General features: G+C 41.6%; 1 protein-coding gene across 6 annotated transcripts in view; it reads right to left on the minus strand.

Annotated features, from left to right (window-relative positions):
* LOC116862657 (tubulin polyglutamylase TTLL5-like) overlaps positions 1-24,599 on the minus strand; it is a 145,218-nt gene that overhangs the window by 80,400 nt on the left and 40,219 nt on the right. For 5 of the 6 annotated variants that reach the window (XM_032850009.1, XM_032850007.1, XM_032850010.1 and 2 more), the window contains exons 10-13: positions 13,717-13,818; positions 11,874-11,965; positions 10,987-11,094; positions 578-659 (exon numbers count right to left, since the gene is read on the minus strand). In XM_032850009.1, the coding sequence (XP_032705900.1) occupies positions 578-659; positions 10,987-11,094; positions 11,874-11,965; positions 13,717-13,818 (384 nt within the window). The remainder of the gene's footprint in view (positions 1-577; positions 660-10,986; positions 11,095-11,873; positions 11,966-13,716; positions 13,819-24,599) is intronic. The other variant, XM_032850011.1, reaches the window with a different exon arrangement.

Below are 24,599 nucleotides of genomic sequence, written 5' to 3' on the forward strand. Positions count from 1 at the left end.
TAAGCACAATCTTCTCTGGTATTGAAAAAATATGTTTCTTTCCTTCTTCTAAATGATGGGTTTAAAAATTTTAAGATTGTTTTGAAGTTTTTAGACTCTAATCTTAGATGCATACCAGAATACAGAAAGGGTAAAAGGACCAAACATTATATATATAATACCCTAGGCCCAGCTCTATACCTTACAGTATATGTGGATTTGAACCTGTACAAACCTTTAGTAATAAAGGAAATATAATATCTCATGTATTTCTTTAGCCTTGGCAGAACAGCTACAAAGTTAAAAGACAGAAAGAGAGAGAACTGGAAATAAAAATGAACACAAGAAGCATCCCTTAGACGCTCAAGAAGACAGTTATCAGATCACAAATTGACTAGTAAGATAGGGATACACGGTTACCATCTGGAGGTTAACCATATGTCGCAAATCCCTCAAATTTAGAAATTCTAGTCATTTCTATCTAATAACTAGGGTAAAAAAAATCTAGCGCCAAGAGAAACAACTTTTTTTAAAAAGTTTTTTTAGTGCTATTCATTGAAGGTTTGTCCTTTTCCAGTTGATGGAACAGACTACTTACCAGGCCAAAGAAGGGGAGAGATTTACTTCCAACAACCATGGCTTCAGAGTAGAATCTATGAGCACATCAAAGCCATAGAGTTCTAGAAATACAATATAACATACAAGATCATTTTCGATGTTACAACTGAACAAAAATCTGAAAGACTGAAGCCAATCAACTCCCACCAGAGGCATAGAAATTTGGGGAGTATAAGTAATGAGTGGAAGTAGAAGCAGAGAATCTTTCCAGTTCAAAATAAATTAATCAGGTTCTAGAGATCATGAGATAATGTTATAAAATTCCACTGCTTTTATCATCCACTCTATTGACATTCCTGAGTTCTACACAGAAAGTGACCTGACCTGTAAAAGTTGGCAAGCACGATTTTGCTGTGCATATGGGTAAAGAAAAAAAGAAAAAAGAAAAAAGTTGGGAATGGGAATGCCACAAAGGCATCCAACATCAAAGCTTCAAAGCTGCTTTGAGTTTGTTCTGGATTGTCCCCCCATATTCCGAAACAGAAAAATCTCCTGAAGGAATCTCCCTGGGCCCTTCCACTACATTTTCCTAAACCAGTATCTTGTTTTTGCAGCCTAGGTCAAGAAGATATTTAAGTGTAAAATATATTTATTCTTCCCCTCTCCTATGGTTTCAATTTCCCTTTGGAGACAGAAAATAAAGTACAATGGCCCAATATAGAAAGAAGAGAAAGGAGGGAACCCATGCCAGACAGAGCAGGACTGTGATAAGCCATCCTGCACCACTAATATCACTGAAAAAGGGAAGGAGCCAGAGACCAAATTTCCATGGTTTCTGGTTTCCTTTTCACAGTTTCTTTACCGATTCTCTTCCCCAATTCCTCAACTGTTGTAAAAAGTAAAGCAAGAACATGAGCTGGCTTTTCACCCAGGATGCAGGGATAATAGGACGCTAACTTTGGAACCTCAGCCGGCAACCTTCACTCTTATCATTAACGAGACCCTCTCCACAGTCCTCTTTGGGATACACACATCAAATACATCTGACTTTCAGAAGTCCCACTCATTCTCAAACTTCCCACTCCATGTCCCTCAAATAAACTGTCTACATCTTCTTTCCAAGAGAAAAGATGAGCTTCCTCACAGTTCAAACAGAGGTCACAGGCCACAGCTCACACCTATAGAACACAACCATGGATCTTCTGGAAACTCATTTTGAAACAAATGTCTTTACTTCAAGAAGGATTCTCCCCATTTCTTAATCCTCTCAAGAACACAGAAAAGTAAGTGTCAGTTTCTAGAAAGATGGTGCCCAAGACTGTCTTTTGAACAGGAAGTCTGATATGGGACCAAGAATCCTAGAAGGGAAATCTAGAAACCTGGCTCCTTCTCATGACTCTACCATTTATTCACTGTGGCACGTGGGGACATCATTTCTCTTCTCCTTTCATTTTTCTCTATTAATCACCACCTGTCAGTACCTGTATGCTCAGTAACGCTAAACCCAAAATTCCTATTTATGCAACACTGATTACACAATCATATTCAAGTTTTTCTCACAGGAAAAGTTGCCATGAATGAATCTGCTTCCATGGTACTTATTCAGGATTCAATTTAACTTGCAAAATGAATCTCAAACCAAAAGAGAGTGTGAGGTGGGATTTTCCTTCATGTAACTACACAAGAACCAATTATTGGTACTTCAAAATGTAAAGAAAAGAAAGCTCCTATCTCTTGTAGGTAACAAATTCATAATTTTTATGGCCAGTACATTCTTCTTAAATATTTTACCTAATCTTCAGTCATCCTACAGAATATTCCCCTTTTAATCTGAAAGAAGAATCTTTTGTGATATGGTGCTCAATAAGGCATTTAAAAAGAAAAACTTAAATTGCTAAATCTACAAGCTCATGTTAACCTTACACAAGTGGGATTATACAGGCTTCAACTGTTTCATAAAGTGGTAATATTATTAATAATAACAGTATGAGGAACAGGGTAAGAATACTGCCTGATGCACAGAGTGACCAGACTTGCGGAAACAACCAGAAACGGAGACAAGCTAAAATCAGAATGACAACCCATGAGCCCCATCATTTAAACACCTTGCATTAAACAGCCAACACATGGACTATTTCCCAAATTAAGAGGCAAATTCCAAGTATCTCAGTTGAAAGTCTGAGAACTAACATTCTAGGAAGAAAAAAATAAAATAAAATAACCAAAGAGAGAAAATGCCCTTTATAGTACCAACTGCATGTTTACTCAGGTGAATGAAACCCGTCAGGGCTTAACAATCTCAAATCAGTTTTGACTCTGACTGCACCTGTATGCGCACAAGGCTTAGATCTACTACCATCTAAGAGCTAAGTTTGGGCTAAGTTTGGGACAGCATTACAACCCAGAGCCAAGCCCAGCTCCCCTTAGAGGCTGGGACTGGAAGGGGGTCTGGGGGGTGGGAAATGGTAAATGGTATGAAAAAGTAGCATTTGTATCAGGTTTATCTCTTAAAATAATCAACTCAGCTTAAGAAAAATAATTTGGGCCCTAGACAGGCTACAAAGTCCTTATAAGGACCCTTTTAACTTATGACTGGTCTTTTTCATGGACATTTAAGATTTTAAAAGGTAAAAAGGAGGTTGCACTGAGAATATTAAACTTCACCTTCAATATTGTGTGTTTTGCCAGTGTCTAGAATTTTGAAAACTTGGTAATCCAGGATGAGATATAGCAGTGTTCCTGTCATTAAAGGGTGCAGGCAAACTAGGTTTTTCCCGCTCTGAGAGCTACTTTCTTTGTTCCTCTCTCTTGTCCTCACCACAACAGAAGAGCAAGTATTTTCAAAGAACTGTTGCTCCCACCTTGTTCAACAATGTTCCCTTAGGAAAATTTTCTTTCATGAGATGTTTTCCTTCAGCCCCCAGCCAAATCAAAACAAACTTGAAAATATTCTCGTGACTAAGTGAGGGGAAGCCTGGCACCACCTCTACTTCACACCGGTGCCCTTTTCTCCCTACTTCTTGAATGCAGCTTCCTGTAAAAGCGATCTACACTTAGCTGCTTTAACCTTCTTACAGCCTATTCCATTCCCCAGCCCGTAGGGATTTGCTCCCATTCTCTAAGTCAGTGTCAGAGAACAGTCACTGACTGTTCTCACTGGGATCACCAAAGACCACCTTACTGCGAAGCCCAAACATCTGAAACTGTTGACCACCCCTTACTTATTGGAACTTTGTTCTCCCTTGGTTCCAGGCCACTGCCCTCTTCTGATTCTCCTCCCCCTTTCACACCTTCTCTTCTGCCCAGCTATTCACTGGTAGGTTTGCTCAGGGCGGCATCCTCGGGGCTCTTTCCTTCTCAATTCTACTTCTCTTCTGGGGTGATCTCATATATTCTCATGGCTGCAATTAATATGATGATGATGACAATCAAATCTCTATCTTTAGTCAAGTGTCTCTGGGACACCAAATCCATAACTCCAATCGCCTTCTAGATAACTTCACTAGGATATCCCATGAGTACTCAACCTCAACAGAACATAACTTGTAATCTTTCCCCCAAACCTGTTTGAATTCTCATTATTCTTCACCTTGGAAAATGGTAACCCCATCTGCCAGTCGCCAAAGCTAGAAACACTCTCTTCACCACGTCCCAAATCCTACATGTCACCAGATCTCTTCTCTACTTCTCTTTAATCCAGTCATATAAATTCCTTTTTGACATATAATTCATATATAATGAAAGGGACAGATCTTAAGTGTACAATATGATCATGCATGATAATTGGATACATCCATGTAATCCACACTCATCTCAACCCATAGAGAACATTTCCATATTCCAGAAAGATCCCTCATGCCCCTTCCTGGTAAATACCTTGCTTCCCCTCATCACACCCCCAGATAATCACTATTCTTCTTTCTTTCACCATAGATTCATTTTGTCCATTCCAGAAAGCCCTATAAACGGGAGCATCCCGTGTGTACTCTCTTGAGTCTGGCTCTTTCATTTAGCCTTTCTGAGATTCATCCACCTGTTATTGTTTCTTGTTTTAAAGTGAGACAATAAAATGATTGTATAATTTACATACAACAAAACCCTTTTCAATTGTAGTCTGATGAGTTTACACAAATGTATATGGTTACTTAACCATCACCACAATTAAGATAAAGGACAATTCTATCAGACACTCCCCATGCCCCCTTATAGTCAATTCTCACTCCCCATCCCACCAGCAATCATTGATCTGATCTCTGCCTTTTCCAGAAAGTCAAATAAAGGAAATCATATGGTATTAGCCTTTGAGAGTAGCTGCTTTCATTCAGCATTGTGCTTCTGAGATTTATTGACGTTACTGTGTTTCAACAGTATAGTCCACTCCTTTTATTCCATGTTATGGATATACCACAACCTATTCGTTCATTCAACAGTTCATGGACAACTGGGTTGCTTCCGATTTTGGATGATTATGAATAAAGCTGCTCTAAACCTTCACGTATAGGTATTTGTGTGAACGTGTATTACTTTTCTTGGGTAAACAGCTACAAGTGGGATTGCTAAGTCTATATTATCACTACATACTTCTTACCTCCCCATCCATTTCCCTAGGACTAGTCTCTCCCTGCTGCAGTCCGTGCTCCATATGGCTATCAGAATTTCTAAGATGTCAATCTGTCAGATAGAGACAAACTGTGAACTGCCCCAACAACAGACACTTGATGTCAGGTTGGCTCCTGCAGGATTTTAGTTACTTCTGGTCACGTTGTACAGTATTCCTTTTATTGTAATTCCGTCTTACCAGTTTGGGTCATATCATGATAAAAATGAAAGCAAATAATAATAATCTTACTGCTCTCCGGGCTCAAAAAACTCCAGTGGCTGTCTGTTATCTACAGGATAAATTTAAACATGTCAGTCCTCTACAATCAGGATCCAATCTACTTCCATATCTCCTCTCCTGTCACCCCTTCCCATGCAGGCTCTATCTCATCATAGTGAGCTTCCTACTTCAAAAAATGTCACACTGTGTCTGAACACTGTGCTGGACACATCCTATTCCCTCTGTTATAAATGGCTTTCCCCGGCTTCCCCTAGGCATAGCCGGTAGCTCTGGTGTATTCCAAGAGTACCCGAGTCCCTCTACTCTCTATACTGTCGTTTATCATTTCATGTCTGCTCCTCCCCACCACCGGAGGATAGAGCCATGCCTCATTCATTGTATACTACAAGCAGCCTACACCATAAAAAGGTGGAAGAGGAAGCAATCAAGAAATGCTAAAAGAAAGAAAAAGAAAAGGCTAAAAGAAAACCAATTAAGTAAAAAATACTGTATGATTTTTGAAAAAGACCAAGTAATAAGTAGCTACTCCCACAAAGTAACCCTAGGACAAGACTCGAAATATTCATAATAAAGCTAGTAACCATAAAGACAATAAGAGGCATTTTTATTAAGATTTTTACATATTAAGACATATTTTTTAAAAAACTTGATAAAGGGTGGTCTAGGAAGGGAGGGAAAAAAAGATTTGATAGGGCAAATAATAACACATCCAACGCCTAAAAGATTACTAAACATGTCACACCACTAATTGTGGAATCAATCCACTCACCCTCTCCAGAAACAAAGCCCTGGCTGCAGCTGCAATCCTGAGTCATTGGAAAGTGCTGACATTAGCCAGTCTGCACTGTCAGTCAAATGCTATTGTATAAAGAAATTCTTTTTACCTTGGCTTTGGATTTGAGTTGAAAACCTAAGGAGGAAGTCTTTATCTGGGGTCCAGAAGGAGAAGTTGGAAAAAAGCAAATCAAGATCCCACAGGAAAATGAGCTAAATAAAAGAGAAAGCCCAGAGCCAATTTGTTAACTAGTCCAATACATCGACATGGTATCTGGCTACCATATGTAAAGGTAGATTTGAAAGCCGTTTCTAGGACTCAGTACTGTTGATGAGAGCCAAAAGAGTGCCTTTTTCAGGCCTGATCGGCTAGAGAGAGTGATATCATTTTTCCTGAGATCTAGTTACAGGAGGGCAGGAGAAGAATCCAGGATATGGGATGTGCCCAAAGTGGTCAGACTCATCAGAACTTGTCTTTATGTGAGTGGAGAAAGAGCCAGAGAGACCTGGCTCCCAAACTTGGCTTGGCCATTTGTTAACTGCATGACCTAGGAACAGATTATTTAACCTTTCCGAATCCCTTGTCTTTGTTATAAAACCAACGGTAACAAATACCAACAAAACTCTCAAAAGAGGGCGAAAGGGAATAACCAATGAAAAGTGTTTGACAACAGTAGGTACTTCCTCCCCCGAACCTTCCACAGTGAACTTTCCTTCCCTTCCCACCTGAAGAGGAGCATAGAATAAAGCAGAAAGGAGACTCTCTCGAAAAGTGAACTGTTAGAAAAGAAGAAAGAAAGAAAAATGAACTGTTTGCTGACTTCTATTGGTGATGGTCAAGCAGTTTACATAATTGGGGAATGTATGCTGCCCACTTTCGTGCCTTCCACAAATATTTATGGACACCCACCCTCTGAGAATGTCAGCTTACCCTATGAAATGGTCTAGGATAAGAGCAATGGAAGGCCGAAGTAGCATTCATTCAACAGACAGAGGTGTACTGAGCGTGGATCATCCCGAGCAAAGAGGTCATTGACCTCTAACCTAAACAAAGCCAGCCACATCGCCTCTACAAGTGGCATGGCAGCTGGCTCAGAGGAGTCCCAAGCAGGAGAGGACCAGGCTCCTAGCCTGTTACTTTAGCTGTCCTCACACAGAGATAAAACTGCTGTCAGCAGCAGCATCTGTAAAGGACAGCTAACATCCTGTTGCTCTTGGCTGGTTTTCTCCAACTGGTCAAAAAAGCCATTCTCGTTGCCAGTTATGTCACAGTGCCAATTTCCTAAGCATACTTAAAGGGTTGCTGTTTACACATACATTTCACATGGTACCATATTTTTACAACCTTGAAGGCAATAAAAATTAGAGTGCCAAAAAATCTATTTTATTGGGAGAGGCATCAAAAAGTCTGTAAGTCAAGAGTCCAATGATTAAGATGACCTGACAGCCAACCATCCTGTGGGCCCCTGCCCTCCAGGCTGGGTCTCCTTCATGTGGGCTCTTCCATTCATGAGCTCTGGGACCTCAGGAAGGGCTCCAGTTTCTCAGGTCTCAACTTCTTTTTATGGACTAATTATTCTCTGGGGTCCTTTCCAGATGTATAATCTATGAGAAGGCATTACACGGCTAAGTCTTAGATTGTTTGCAAAGGTTCCTAGGTCTACATTTAAATACCAATAATACAATGCAGGTGTATGTAGATATCATCCATGTAAAATCCAGCTTGAGAAGAACAACACTTACAATCTATGCCTTTCAGCAGGGACTGAAAATAAGTTAAATGCATAGATAAACAGATGAACAGAATACTGGCAGTACCAAAAGCAATCGTCAGGCATTACAGGTGGTAGAGTGGGAAAGAAATCATAAGGACAGAAACGCTTAGATAGAAATGGGCTGCTCCTGGTCAAGATCCTTAATGTGTACGTGTGAAACCACGACTTGAAAGAATGTAGTGGACCCTATCACTGGACTACTGGCTTCCACTAAAAGCACCAATGCTCTGTGTGAGCCAAATTATTCTGGGAAGCTCTCAATTCCTGTTTACTCTAAAACAAGTAAGAAAGAAAGGAAGAAAAAAAAAAAAACAAACCCAGTTTATTCCTTGTAACTTAAACCCCAGGGGAAGTTTGCAGGAGTCAGTGGGAGCCAGAGAGACTCACATAAATATACACACGTATGCAGAATCATATCTGATGAGGGAGGTTAACGAAGCACACAAAATCCCAGGGCTGACAGGAAGTGGAATTAGAACCACAAAAGCCAAGACAGTCAACAACTTAAAAAACTCCAGATGCACTCACTTTATTAAAGCTGAAGAAGAGGAGGGAGGGGGAAGGGGGACCCAGGGATGATGAAATGGACTTAGGGGTATTTCACTGAGTCAGAGAAAGTCACTACTTATTTCATATCGGAATCTCTACTGCCACTAAGTTCCAGAAATTCTCAAGCTTCCAAAAGGCAATCAGGTAATAAAACAAATAGAAGAGGAAACCTTCAGAACAGCTTATGATTATTTCTACAACAAAGATTTTTACGGCAGGAAATTTACCCTCATATAAGAGTCAAGTAGATGTGGAAAAGTTTTTAATCTAGTGAGGTTTCTGAAGTTGAAAATATGTTCTATCACCCCTTGCTCAAACAGTTTAGAATAATGCTAAGAGCTCTAGGCCCTTACCAAACCAGATCTACTGAGAAGCCCACTATCAGGCCACCAAAGGGCAAAAAAGCAAGTACCAATGATTCACTCAACAAACACTTCTTGAACATCCTCTAAGAGCAAAAACAATGCTATTGTGCACAACAGGAACAGAAACCAGGGAGACACCACTCCTCTCTGCAAGGAGCCTCTAGTCCAGGAGGGGAGTGAGACACATAAATGGGTACCAGATGACAATCAGGTACCACTGCAGATTATGAATGGAAAGCTGGGGGCTGGGAGGGCTAACTGTGACTGGAAATTTTAGGGAAAAATTCACCAAAGAATTGACACTTGACTTCATCTTGAAAAGATGTTGGTAATCAATAAGTAAAGTTAACATGAGAAAAATTTATCAGACACAGGATAAAGCAGGTGCAAAGACACAGGGAAGGGAAGGACCTGGCAGGCCTAGGCAGACAGTGAAAGGTCTGTTTGACAAAAAGATGGTAAGAGGGGAAGGAGACACACAGTGGTTACTGAGAATTGAGAGAGTAAGCTCAGAGACTACCAAGGAAGTGCATGTGTAAGCAAACCATCACAATATGATAGGAAAAGAACACAACAGAACAAAGGATCAAACAGTGCGAGAAAGGAGACACAACAGGGCACTGTGTTAAGCAAGGGTTCCTAGAAAAGGCAATGGTGAACCTGAGTCTTAGAATATGAACAGAAGTGTGCCAGGCAGACAGGATAGCAGAATTTATACCAAGGCACAGTGGCATGGAGTGCTCAGTGGTGTAGTTGGATTATGAAATATAAGAGGAGATTCTAGAAACTTCTAGAAAATTCTAGAAGTTTCTAGAATATGCAGCTGGGGTCAGGTCCTTAGAAGCCTTGAAGTCATGTCAAGTTTCTATTTACTAGTTAAGCCTAAGGAGCCATGTGAGGGTTTTACAAGATATGAACATAATTACATCTAGAAAAGATGTCACAACCTCTTCTTTTCCTATATAATTTCAGGTCCTGGTTAATCTATGTTCTTTTCAGAGTCTCAACAACTCCCTTTGTTTAGTGTCCCTCAAGTACAGACTATTATGATAATCCATGAAAGAGGTCAAGAATTATTAATTCTAGTTATAAAAATAACAAAGAAATAATTTCTATTGAGTACAAATTGAGAAGCAGACATTAGGCCAGTTGCTTTGCATATCTAATCTCATCTCATCTCCACAGTACCCTTGGGAGGTAGGTACCATCATTACTGCCATTTTAAAGCTGAGGAAACAGGACTGGAGTAACATGCTGAAAATGAGAAAACTAGTAAGAGAATGGCTTTTAAACGAATGGCTTTTAAATTAACTCCCTCAGGCTCTAACGCCCATGTTCTTTACTTTCCTGTTACCCTGCCTCCCAAGCAAGCCATGCTGTATATCCTCATTACTGCACTACTTTAAATACCCCCCCAGCAATGATCCCGGCGTGTTTTACTAACAAAGCCTACCACCTGCTGAAAGCCTCGTGGACTTTACAGACACTGGCTCTGGCCATCACTGAAGAGCTCATATCCACACAGAAAGCAAATATGCGCAGGCACCCTTGGTGCCAGTCACAGCCAGTGGGTCAGTAGGCAACAGGCTTCCTGATCTAGGAGTTGTGAACTATTTCTTACTCCTTCTCTGTGCAATTGGGGAGTCATGGGTGGAACAAAAGGAGACGGAAGGAGGATGAGGAGGAGAAGAAAGGGAGCCAGGGGGAGAAACCCACTAGAAAGAAGACTAAAACAAAAAGGAGGAGTCATTGGAAACTGGGAGAAAGCACATACTGGTACCAGCCAGAGCTTCTTGGAACGGTTCCCAGTCTGGCTGCCAAAGAGCTCTGGAATATATTTGTTAGAGCTGGATTCCTGTACAGCCCATTGCTGGCTTTTTCTGATTGCTCTCTGACAAAGAGACCCATACTTTGGTTCCAACCCCTGCCTCCCATACAGAAAGCTAGTGAGTCCTCAGGGGACCTCCAAGTAAGCTCACCACTGGCCTCTCAGTGGGACCTTCATGTGCTATGTGAGCCTAGAAAGAAAAGTCCACCACACACCTCTTACTCCTACAGAATCACTAAGCCTCTCTACCCCAGGATCCCATCCCAACTTCCCAAGCCCCTTTTCATAAAACATATTAAGCTTCTTGAATCTCCTTACCAAAACAACTGCTGCGGTGAGGAACAAAGGTTTTACAGGCTGTAGCAATAGCTAGTTCAGCAGAGATGATAGTCTTAATAATCAGGTCTTCCACATGGGCCATCAATGCTACAAAAAAAAAGAAGAAGAAGAAAAAGCAGCAGTAGGAGCAGTAGAAGAAGAAGTAGGAAGAAACACTATAAGGCATGGAGTAGAAAGACTGGATTCCAGAACACAATGTGATTTATAAAAGCATGTGTGCTCGTTCCAAAAAGTCTCTAGGTGGTGGTTGTGCTTCTCTTGGAGAAGGCATTATCTATGAATAAGTTGACACAGGCCAGAAAATAGGTGCTGGGGACTGTGCTCGAGTGGCCTGCTACAACAAAAGATAGACATGGAATGGGAAAGAAGCCTTACTCCCCCCTTCTCGGCCTTCTCCTATCACTCTCCCCTTTGTGGACTGAGCGTTAGCCTTTTGCGCACTTCCCACCCTGCTCGAGGCTCAGCAATAGTGTCCATTTTGACGCCAAGCCCTGAGCTCATATTGACACTGCTCATTCTCCAACTCAGCAACATGAATGAGAGAGATTAACATGGACGAATTTGCACCCCGGGCCAATATGGAGAAAGTATTTCAGTTTGCACTTCAACACTCAAGAAGGATTAACTCACTAAAGGCTAAGGGTTTAGTGTGCCTTCCAAACTAGAAATAAGAAAAGGAATTTCAGGGCTCATGGAAAGCCTGTTCTCCATCTTGGACAGGATAGGAAAACTTGACAGCACCACGAGTGACCCCATCAGATGTCTCAGCAACACAGTCAGAACTAAAAGAGCGTGATTCATGCTGAGAGGCCAGGGCAGGCTAGATAGAGAAGAGAGGTCAACAAGGAAAAAGGCCTGGTACTCACCAGTTGTATCTCTGCCTTCCTGTTTCAGATACCTAAGCATGGCACTCATGCTCCATTTGTTCCCATAATCCTCCACCTCTGGATCATCACAGCTGAAACAAAGGAATAGATCAAGATCACACACGCAAATAGGCCTGGCAGTAGAGATCAGACTTTTTTACAAATACTTGTCCTTTTAATCATTAGGAAAACATTCCCTTTGCTGGCCTCCACTCAGCAAGTTTTCTTGGTCCTTTTTGTCATATATACGCCCTATCTACCATTGAAATGAAAATGCATATGGCTTCCCTGATTGGGGTGGTGGGGAGAAGGCAGCAAATTCCTCTTTAAGCAAACAATAATGTATCATGAAAAGGTGGAAGAAATGTATTGGAAGAATGTTAACAACGGAAGAGTGGATACATTAATAAAGTGAAACGTTCAGGGATACTAACCTAGTCTTTGAGGTAAATGTCCCACGAGCCCACAGAACAACTTCTAATGCCATTTTCAGACCAGAATTGAGTCTGTGGGCTAATGAGCTTACGGTAGTGTAGCATGTAGCATTTTAATGAGCTAATCCAGCACAGAACCGCATTAGCATCTGAAGCAAGCTCCCTCCTCTTTAGCGGTAGACACAGGTCTTTTTTTGGTACTTTCTGAGGTAACACTGAAGGGAGAAGGCACTGAGGCAACAAGAAAGCGATGAAGTACCCCACGGCCAGAGCAGCAGACTAGCAAATGGAGTACACTGCCATGACCACCGGAAGGGTCTTGCAATGTGTGACCATGTCTCACAGCTGCCCCCTCATTCTCTACCACCACCCCACCACCCACCAGCTGCGCGTCTGCTCATCTTCCAGAGTGAAGGATACAGTATCTTCAGCCATTCCCAACACTGGTCACAGGACACTCCATGAAATCTATAGAGCTCTGGCAACTGTGCCATCACTTCCAGATTCTTTTCTTTCTTTCCTTGGACCTTCTAGACACCTATTTTTAGTCTGAGGAGAAAGTAACTGTTTGGGTTTCTTTTTTATTTTTCCACTTTCTGGCAAAATTATCAGGATGAAAGAAAACAGAGCAGAAGGAATATTTCCACACAGCTGCGCTGGCACTCCCTTCCACCGAATCTTTTTCTGAGATGGCCTCATTTCTTTCTTCATTTAATTTATTCCTAACTTTTTTCCCCCCAATCATACAAGTATTTACTTCAGAAAAATGTAGCAAATACATAAAAGCACAGTGAAGAAAACAGAAGTCACCCGCCCATAATCCCGTCCACCACAGTTAAGCACTGCTAACATTTTAGTATATATCCTTCTAGTTTCTATCTTCTCCCCCTCGGCAAACATAAACAGCTTTAGTTATCTTATATATTCAAAAAAGAAATTAAACTGCAAGTAGCGTCAGGCAATCTGTTTTTTTCCACCTGACAATGTATAGTCGTGAACGTTCTTCTCTCTGAAACTGTGTGCACATCTCTTGTTATTTCTTAAGCTTAAGTTCCTAGAAATGGAAATGCTGGGTCAAAGGGTACCAATATTTTTAAAGCTTTTGATACATTTTGCCAAGTGCTGAAATAACCTCATTTCTTGACTTCTAAAAAGTTCCATATGCCTATTAAATTCCCACCCGTTAAGTGAAGTGAGGAAAGACAGTGAAGACGAAATGTGGGAAGGCATATTTTGGTACAGAAAGGCGACACTCTAACAGGGAGGGCAAGCGACGGAGAAGCGGGAGCTAAATGTGCCAGATGACGACAGCTTCCCGTAGGTTCCATGAAGATAAATGTAGGACAGCGAGCTGACTTTCCACAAGCACCACACCCGCAGGCGGATGTTGGCTCAGACGGAGCTGGTACCTGACATAGTCTCCACTCTTCTTATTCACACTGTAGTTTGTCAGGTGCATAAACTGGTTCCGAATGTTCTTGGCTCCTTGATCATATCTCACAGTTGCAAACCTGACAGAAAGGACGTAAGTTAAATGTCAGGAACAGGGGTTCAAGGAAATGCAGTCTAGAACTCAGGATCAATGTGATATTCATAAAAGGAGGCTAACATCATTAACAAATAATGAGTGCTTGGTAAGTGCCCACTCCCATGGTGTAAGTGTTTCATATATAGTATTTAATTCATTCCTTAAAGCAAGTCCTGAAGTAGATAATATTATATCTCATTTTTAGAGTAGATATAAAAACTAAAGGGTAACCTAGAAAAATTGAGTAACTTGTCCAAAATTACACTAACAAAGTACAACATCCACTTCCTTTTTTTTTAAAAGATTTTATGTATTTGACAGAGAGACACAGTGAGAGAGGTAACACAAGCAGGGGGAGTAGGAGATGGAAAAGAAGCAGGTATCCCGCTGAGCAGGGAGCCAGATGTGGAGCCCAATCCTAGGACCCTGGGATCATGACCTAAGCCGAAGGCAGACACTTAACAACTGAGCCACCCAGGCGCCCCTACAACATCCACTCTTGATAAAAACCCTCAACAAAGTAGGCTTAGTGGGGGAATACACCTCAACATAATAAAGGTCATATATGAAAAAACCCACAACTAACATCATTTTCAAAGGGAAAAAAAACGGAGAGCTTTTCTCCTAAGATCAGGAACAAGACAAGGATGTCCACTTTCACCACTTTTATTCAACACAGTAATGGAAGTCCTAGCCACAGCAGTCACACAACAGAAAGAAATAAAATGCATCCAAATTGGCAAGGAAGAAGTAAAACTTTCCTATTTGCAAATGACATGATACTATACATAGAAAACACAAAAGACTCCACCAAAAACCTGCTAGAATTGATAAATTCAGTAAAGTCTCAGGACAAAATCAACATACAGAAATGCATTGCATTTTTATACACCAAAAATGAAACAGCATAAAGAGAAACTAAGGAACCAATCCCATTTACAATTACAACAAAAAGAGTAAGATACCCAGGAATAAGCCTAATCAAAGAGCTAAAAGATCCGTACTCTGAAAACTATAGAGCACTTATGATAGAAATTGAAGAGGACACAAAGAAATGGAAAGACATTCCATGCTCATAGACTGGAAGAACAAATATTGTTAAAATGTCTATATTACCCAAAGCCATCTACACATTTAATACAATCCCTATCAAAATCCCAACAGCATTTTTGCAGAGCTAGAATAAATAATTCTAAAATTTGTACTGAACCACAAAAGACCCAGAATAGCCAAAGCAACCTTGAAAAAGCACAGCAAAGCTGGAGGCATCACAATTCCCAGCTTCAAAGTTACATGACAAAGCTGTAGTCATCAAAACAGGGTGGTACTGGTATTGGCACAAAAAATAGAAACACAGATGAGTAGGACAGAACAGAAAGCCCAGAAATGCACCCACAATTCTATGGGCAACTTATCTTGGACAAAGCAGGAAAGGATATCCAATGGAAAAAGACAGCCTCTTTAACAAATGGTACTGAGAAAACTGGACAGCCACATGTGAAAGAATGAAACTAGACTTTCTTCCATCAGACATGAAAATAAATTCAAAATGGATTAAAGACCTAAACGTGAGACCTGAAACCATAAAAATCATCCTGGAAGAGAACACAGGCAGTAACTTCTTTGACATCGGCCATAGCAACTTCTTTCTAGGTATGTCTCCTGAGGCAAGGGAAACAAAAGCAAAAATGAATTATTGGGACTACATCAAAATAAAAAACTTCTACACAGTGAAGGATGGGGAGGGATTAAGGAGGGTACTAGTTGTGATGAGCACAGGTGTTGCTTGGAAGTGTCGAATCCGTATACTGTAACACCTGAAACACATATTACACTGTATGTTAACTAACTGGAATTTAAATAAAAACTTAAAAAAAAATAAATAGCACACCCCAGAATTGAAACCAAGGCTGTCCCAACTCTAAAACTCATGTTCTTAGTCACAATGTTGTTGTCCCATATATATCTGGTTCAGTGTTGAAATAATCATTTCTCCCTAAATTGAATTATTTTCTCACCCTCCATATTGCTGTCTGCAGATCTGGCTGTTGTAATAACACACTGAATTTCCATAAGTAACATTAAGTTCAAAGAATGGAACTTGAATAAATTCATCAATATTCCCCACCCCCTACACTGACTCTGCAACACATGTTGCTGCTACTTTTACAGAACCTTAGACCAATAGGAAGGGTGAAAAATGAAAACAGAGTTACCCATGCCTGGGAAATTGTGTGTGGGATGCTGTGGATGACAGGGCATGAGCTGGTCAAGAAACACCCCGTGGGTGTGGATACAGTGCGTGGCACCATAGGATTCTATGGACAACATTAAGCAAAAAGAAAAAACTGTCAGCATAAGGTTATATAGATTTAAAACTCATCTGCAGAAATACCAGAGCTGATCTTTAAATTTCATGTTAAGAAATAACAATGGCAGCGTTAACAGCACACAAAGCCTAGGTCTGCAAGAACAGCTTAAATATGAGCATCGTGTAGGAGACTAATTCCTGAATTTGGAATGAAGGCAAAAGACGGAGGGATTAAACATGGAGCCCACTGAAAACAGAGCAGCAATTTGATACCCTGGACTACTGCCAAAAGAAGACCGAAGTATAAAATATACGTGCCTCTGAAGGAAGTAACCAGGGAAAGAGAAAACTTTCCAGTGATGCGCAACATCAACAAAAGGACACTTGAGTCGAATGGTTATGGTAAGTATCAACCCCTGTTTACATACCGCCATAACCATATCACCCTTCGCTAAAGTGGTTTTCCCAAGAGGCACATCCAAGTGTGTGAAAAAAAATCCTGGAAGGCCACAAGTTTATTTTCATATGATTTACAAATTATTTACATATGCTTATTCAGACTATGAAGTCAACATGAATTTCCACCACATTAAAGGGCAGCATTTAAAAATGTTCCTCTTCTCTATTTCTTCTCACCCACCCACTATCTCCGCTTCCTAATTCCCTGTACTGGATATATATGAAAGCCAAAGAAAGAAAAGTGAAAAACAACCTCCAAAAACCCCGAAATTAAAATAAACAAACATGAGGACAGGAAGAAGGATGTGGACGAAGAGAAAATGCTGACCAGGCAAGTATGGCTAAGGGACAAGGGTCTGATGTCCATTATGTCTGTGCGTGAGAAGGACCTCTGATTTTTCAGAAACTTCCAGTAGTTATCACCTAACTTCTAACCATGTCACTCCATGGTAAGTAAACCCTACCTATGCATCCCAATCTTCCTTCTATAGCCATTCCCCAATCAAATGGGAGACAGTCATTCTCTGAATTCTTAAGAAATGCAAAGAGGACCCATGGGGCCTGCCTGCCTCACCCAGACATTACCTCACAGTGACATACCTCCTGCCATCCTCTCCCCCCAAAAGAATGGAGAGGGAGGGAAAAGGTTCTGCTTCAGAGAAAGAGGCTTTTCATCTCTCCTTGATATGATGATCTGATCTAACTTGATCGACAACATGAAAAGATTGGCAAAAGCCTGCCAGTTGAGTAACCTGGTACTCCACTCATCTGTCATTTCCACACTTCTTTTTTCAATCGGACTGCATCTCTAACAATGTTTCTTCGTCCTAATCTTCCTTTTCCCTGAGGAATTTATATTCTGAACTCCAGCAAGGACAAGATTATTGGTGTCATAGAGTGGCTTCTAAAGAGCATAAAAAGCAGTAAGAAGTGAGAATTAGAGAAAACAAAAACAAAAACAAACTTAGGCTCGGTGGAAAGTTACCAAAAGGGCCAAAAGCCATACTCTATTTTGCTTAGCCTGATGGGGAATGTAGAAGGCCACATAGGTGTATGCATGCTCATCTCTTCCCTCCTAAAATGATAAGGTTCTCACTAAAGCCCCTATTAAAAGACCATGTTCATCTCTGGTCACCAGTTCCCAACATCTCCTTCGTATTATCTAGACTAGAGGTTCTACCAGCCTACCAATCAAGTTCTGATTTAAAACAAACTGTTTTTAAAAAAACAAAACAAAACAAAAAACCTGGATGATTTGGCCAGTGTTTAAAAACTAGACCTTCCTTCCTGCAGCCATGACTGATACGGAGGAAGATGGAGGACAGCATAGGAAGGCAGCCCACATGCAGTACACAGAGGTTATCTGTGCAGGATGGCGGCCCTACAGGGTCAGAGTCCACACAAGAAGGGCATCTGTGGGAGACCGTGGACAACGAGGTCCAGAGATTGGCTACACACAAGGGAATTGGGTAAATAAATATGTTGAAGATAAAGAGAGTCAGATTTCTCACTGTTGGAGAAGAGAGATAAAAAACAAGGACAGAGAAAGTCTCAAATGAACTCTGTAGTTTTGAAGAACTGGAGGTATTCATATAAATTCCTGTTTTTCAACGTATGGAAACAGATACAAAAATAAATATAAATGGCAATGTGTGTCTCTGTCCATGTATATATATATACATATATATATACACAAACATAGATTTCCTTGGTCTACCCATTTCAAGGACCTGAAAGCAGAGATATCCCAGAGCAATAAGATTATCTAGCTCTTGGATCTTGATTTCTAAATACTGTTCTCCATTATAAGCAACTAGTGCCCCTTTGAGAAAATGGTTGATTCCAGAGCTGGGCTGCAGAAAGAATGAGAGAAGCCTGAAACATCTTGTGCTCAAAGAAACGAGAGGACACAAAAGCCAGTTTACAGGGGCTCCCACTGGCCAAATCTGAGACAATATGATGTCAAAATAAATCCTGATGATAAAGGATTATAACCCATCAAATAAAATAGAGGAGTCCTTGAGTATCCACTGGTATAAATAAATAAATGAATAAATAAACGGGAAGAAGAGACAGCTCTTCCTTGGAATAAAATGCCAAATACTAAAAGGAAAAGGAATAATGGAATCAGAAAGTCGTCATTCGGCAACTGTCCTAGTAATAACTCGGGCAAGAAACATCAATGGATAGTAAAATCACTGAATTAAAGTGAGAGGAGGGATGAGATTTTACGTAGTCTCAAAATCTCCTCAGAAGACACTTATTAATGAGAGAGCGGAAAACAAAGTAATCTTACAGCAGGCAGATCTAGTAGACATAACCTTAACCAAGTGGCCAAACACCAATAAATCATTATTGCGTGCCATCAGTTTTAATGCAATAACAACATGGCATCGCTTCTGTGGTATTCTGGCCAAAAATACATAAGCTGGGTCTACTCATGAAAAAATATCAGATAATTCCAATGGAAGAACATCCTAAAAAATGACTGGCCTGTCATCTTCACAAATGCTAAGGTCATAAAAGTCATGGGAAGACGGAGGGGACCGTTCCAGACCAAAGGGGACCAAAGAGACATGACAACTAAATAAACCACGTGATCCGGGCTCAGAGGCTTTTGTTACAGAGAACATTATTAGGACAAATGGCAAAATCTGAATGGGATCTCTACATGCAGGGTAAAACATAACTTTGCGCTACTTTTACAGCTTTTCTAGAAGTCTGAAATGGTTTCAAAATTCAAAGTCTAAAAACAGAAGTAAGCTTCTCAATAAAAATCTAGATATTCTCAGGGTGCCTGGGTGGCTCAATCAGTTAAGTGTCCAACTCTTGATTTTGGCTCAGGTTGTGATCTCAGGGACATGAGATGGAGCCTCGAGTTCTGCTCAAGGCAGAGTCTGCTTGGGATTCTCTCTCCCTCTGCCCCTCCCCCTACTCACACTCATGCTCCCTCTCAGTGAATGTCCTTGGGAGTCTGTAGGTTTGTGACCCCTGATTTAGAACTTCACATATCAAATTTCAACCCATCTAGGTCTGCAAGCTTCAACGCGAGCTCTTCATTAGCCACAACCTAAAAAACGTAATTCACCAGCCACTCCAGGACCACATTTGCAAATACTTATGCTGGCACATACTGAAATCAAAGTGATGAATTGAGTCTTGAACCTCCCTCTTAATGAAATCAAAATTTAGAAAAAGCTCTGACGACAGCATTTCACAGCCTTGACCTTTAAACCAAAAAAATAAAAAATACAAGAGGGGGGTAGCCTGGACTTCTTTGCCAAATCTGAAACTCTGTTTACTATTTTACAGCCCACCGATGGAGAAGTATACGCCTTTTTATAAACCACACTGAAATACATAATCTTTGTTCTGATAATGAATTTTTTTTTTTTTACTATTTTATTTATTTATTTGACAGAGAAAGAGATCACAAGCAGGCAGAGAGAGAGGGGAGGAAGCAGGCTCCCGGCTGAGCAGAGAGCCTGATGTGGGGCTCGATCCCAGGACCCTGGGATCATGACCTGAGCGGAAGGCAGAGGCTTAACCCACTGATCCACCCAGGTGCCCCCTGATAATGAATTCTGAAGTCAAAAGCTACATTTCCTTTTTGCTTCTTAATGTTTCTCCATGAGAATGGGGACAACAGTAACGATCTGCCTAAAACTCTTGAGTGTCCATGGGAAGGGATCCTGTGTTAGGCACATAGAAGCTACTGGACAAGCATGAACTGAAACTGCACACGAGCTGCTTGTCCCAGGAACGTCACCAGTGTGGAACCAAAACAGGAAGGAAAGCACAGACTTAGTGGAATCCTTTTAACTCTCTTCCTCCATTCAAAACCTATGTTGTTCTTCACAGATACAGCAGAATAGCAGGAGTCAGAGATAATCTGGAAGTAGGGCAGTGAGCCCCTCCCCTTTGAGAGTCCACATCGTCTAACAAACCTTCAGTCCAAAAGTACAAAAGAAAGAGGAAGCCAGCCCCGTGGAGCCCCTGGCTGGGGCACCTGAATTATCTTGCGGCAGGTGTAGCCATTCCGAGCCAGAAAGGCCCGGAGAATGAAGAGACAGCACCTCCGGCGGCCATGCCAGGAGCCACTGGGTTTCATCCTGGCCTGACCCAGACAAATCTTATGGACGAGAACAAGAGGCCCAAGGGCTCTCTGATCTGCTGTCAACCAGCTGCAGGCGGGAGACTGCCAGCGCGCTGCACTGACTAGGCAGCGCCCCACGGAGCCGTCTGGGAGGGGATTACCAGCCTGATCCCTGGTCTTCGGAGCCAGAAATGACTCAAACTTCACAAACAGCAGAGGCCTGCCAGCGAGGGTGACAATGAGCACCGGAGAGGGTTTTCTTGCCCTCGATGCTGTCTCCACAGCCCCCCACCCCCCTCAATGCTGTGGCAGATTCTGGACAGTGTGCAGCCTGTGAGGTAATGTGAATTCCTTGGCAACCAACGAGTACCTGAATTCTTTCAAAACCACAGGAATCCAGCAGAGAAAAGGTAAATATCCCTGCGGAGCCAGTGTTAATTAGCAAGGAAGGCTACTGAAGAAGGAACTGGGGGATGGGGAAGAAGGGAAAGGCATTACAAATGCTTTGGGGTCTTTTCTGAATTCCTGTTGAATAATGCGGCTAAGGCAGAAGAGAGGCAGGGCCTGACGGACCTTCTCACTGCCCTCGCCTCCCACCTTCCAGTGTGGATGGGAGTATCCAGTTCTGTGGATGGGCACCTTTGCTGCCCCCGAGTTGCCAGTGCGACCTACCTTTGGGTGTCTGACAACACACTTGGTTTTCAAGTCAATTTTGACTTTTTATTTTTCCCATTGTAGTGAAAATGTGCCTATTAGCTCTGTCTCAAAAAAGGCCTCATCAAATCGTTTAGACCACATACTGGATCCACTTAAAACTGTAAAATCCAGGACAAAGTCTTTTTGGATCCCACCTCTGACAAGAAAAAGAATCTACACCATTTTGGTAGAGAATGGTATCCCTTTCTGGAAACTGAGTGTCCCCTGCTGGGGCAAAGCAGGAACACACTTGTCAAACTCAAAAACAGGGTGAACCTTTGGGGCAAAAATGCTGGGCCCAAATAACGAGGAACCCAGTTTTTTTTCTAAACATCTCCATAGTTTGCCCATGTATAGGAAAACAATGACAGTTTTTCTGTGTTAATAAAACAACAAAGACAACTGGAAATTATTAATCTAAAAAGAAACTATTTCTGGTCTTTTTCTTAATAAGTTTAAAAAGGTCAAGAATTGACACAAAATATCTAGTTTACAAAACAGTCTTGGGAAATGCACTTAATCTCTATGTCTCCTAAGCATTAATTCGGGGCCCAAAACAGGAGTGACACAGGAGAAGGCCCTTCTTTTCTAAAGAGGAAGCCAATTAAATTTGCTGCCAATGCTTTCTCTTCAGGAAAAATTATGGTTTTCCTTGTTGAGCCTCAAAGTAAAACAGCCTAGTAATCTCATCCCGAACTGATTATCTTCAGCAATGTCTACAGAAAACACACGTGACCCCAAATTACCAGAGGCTGCAGATCTGGAGACGCTACGGACTATTGTTGAATGTAATGACACAGTTGAGCAGATTCTGAGGATTAAAAAGAAGCAGATGAATGCCAAGATACACAGTGAGTTAAGACACAGGAACTCGGGCACATGGAAGTGGCTGTGAACGGCAGCGGAGCCTCGCAGGCCTCACCAATGCCAGGCACAGGCCATACTTCACCATGCTTGTGTGAAGCCTGGAGATGTACCTGTACTTTTACATTAACTGAGCCCAAGCCCTGAACAGTCCTATTATTATTTGGTTCAATTTGGTCTGAGTTTTTTTTTTAAAAACTGTCTTCAGGGGCGCCTGGGTGGCTCAGTGGGTTAAAGCCTCTGCCTTCGGCTCAGCAGGGAGCCTGCTTCCCCCTCTCTCTCTGCCTGCCTCTCTGCCTACTTGTGATCTCTGTCAAATAAATAAATAAAATCTTAAAAAAAAAAAAAAAACTCTCTTCCAAATAATTCTGGTGGGGGAAAAAAAGTACACACACGCACCCACACATACACACACTCAGTCCCTGCTGGGGGTGAGGGAAGACAGTTACTCAATTCAGAGGATCTGATTTCCCACACACACCCGGTAGACACAGCACTCGCATATCTGTAGGAAGTTCTATAACCAATGTTGTAGTACTCTCATTTCATATCTGAACCAGTGAGGCCTGAAAGCTACACTCAATTTTATCAAGAGAGAGGGCTACTGATAGCGTGAGTGCAAGGTCTTCGGAATAATATGCAGAAGATGCTGGTACGGCATCCTTGAGAAACAGTGGGTGTAACCTTGAGGTCTTTTCCCTATTCAAGAAGTTCACTTTGTGGCAGGACATAATCAGTTCCTGCAAAAGGCACAGGAGGCAAGATGGGGTGAGGAGGCAGGGAGGAAAGGAGGTGGAGAAGCTCACGCTGGACAAGAGGGTCAGCTCATGTACCTCGACTTAGAAAATGGAAACCCCTCAGCATCTTATACTTCTGAGCAGGAGGAAAGGGTATCTTTTCCCTTCTTTTTGATCTACATAGTATGGGGATTCAGCTTTTAAGCCTTTACTTCAAAGTCTGAGAGCAAGTGTGTCTACAAACAGGACAGAAAACTGTCTGCCTATGAAAAGCTGATTAGAGCTAGGAGGCCTGGTGTGCTCAGATGCCTGGATCAGCCCTTTCCCTAAGAACTGAGAAAGACTTTAGCTTCCCCCTCCTTTCCAAGGAACAAGAGTTTAGAACCACGGAGCTTCAGTAGCCTCCAGTGTTCCTCACACTCAGACTCAGGAATCTTCCATGACCGTGTTTCTGAATGCTGTCGCTGCCACCTAGAGGGGAAGGGGAGGCTCACCTTAAACTGCTACAAGCCGGTTAAAGGCGCTCACCCTGATTATAGTCACAGGATGCATCAAAAACGTGAGTCCATGACAGAATTAAAATAACATTCTAAAATAACAGCTTCCAGGGCACCTGGGTGGCTCAGTGGGTTAAGCCTCTGCCTTCGGCTCGGGTCATGATCTCAGGGTTCTGGGATCGAGTCCCACATCGGGCTCTCTGCTCAGTGGGGAGCCTGCTTCCTCCTCTCTCTCTCTCTTTGCCTGCCTCTCTGCCTACTTATGATCTCTCTCTGTCAAATAAATAAATAAATTCTTAAAAAAAAAAGAAAAAAGAAAAAAAATAACAGCTTTCAGAGGACAATAATTTGTGTCAAAGCACCTAAACTTAGATAGGTAGCCTTCTTTTAACCGTGATATTTCCCATCTTCCAAGTGCATTTTCTAAAATACACAAATACAGACCATACTTTTTAGCCTGCCATGGCTGACTGCAGACGCAAAGTAAGTCCTCAACTGCTGGGTCCTAAAAGGCCACCAAGCAGAAAAGGAACTTCAGGGCAAGCTAGTTAGTAAAGAGATTTATATATTAGTTTTGTAGGGGAAAAGAATACAAGCACAGCAAAATTACATACTTATTCTAAACAATTTAAAAGGCCTATGTCACCGGTAAAATTTTCTGGCTGTGGAAAAAAAACTTCAAATTATTATAACTTGAGTTTAATTTTTTAAGTAAGTCACTTTTGTTATCTTAAAACGTATATACAACCACTGTAAGGAATATTATTTACAGGTAGGGGGAAAAAAAAGCAGCTAATGTCTCCAAAATACAAAAGGGCAACAAGAGGCCATGAAACAGCTCAGGCTATGAGCTCTGGAGTGATATCCACCAGTACAAAGCCCCACTCCACTACCATCCAGCTGGGAGAGCTCTGAAAAGTGACCAAGTTCTCTCCTCACTCCCAGAAGCCTGTTTCCCCAACTGCAAAACTGCATCAACTACAAGGTTGTTGGGAGCACTGAAATAAATGTCTGTTATAGAACAGGTATATCAATATTGGATTTTTTCCTTCCTAGATCGGTTGTGAAGAAAAGTGACAAATTATCTCAGGGTATCTCAGGTAT

The sequence above is a fragment of the Lontra canadensis genome, unplaced genomic scaffold, assembly GCF_010015895.1.
Source record: "Lontra canadensis isolate GAN:19392208 unplaced genomic scaffold, GSC_riverotter_1.0 scaffold291, whole genome shotgun sequence".
NCBI classification, from domain to species: Eukaryota; Metazoa; Chordata; class Mammalia; order Carnivora; family Mustelidae; genus Lontra; species Lontra canadensis.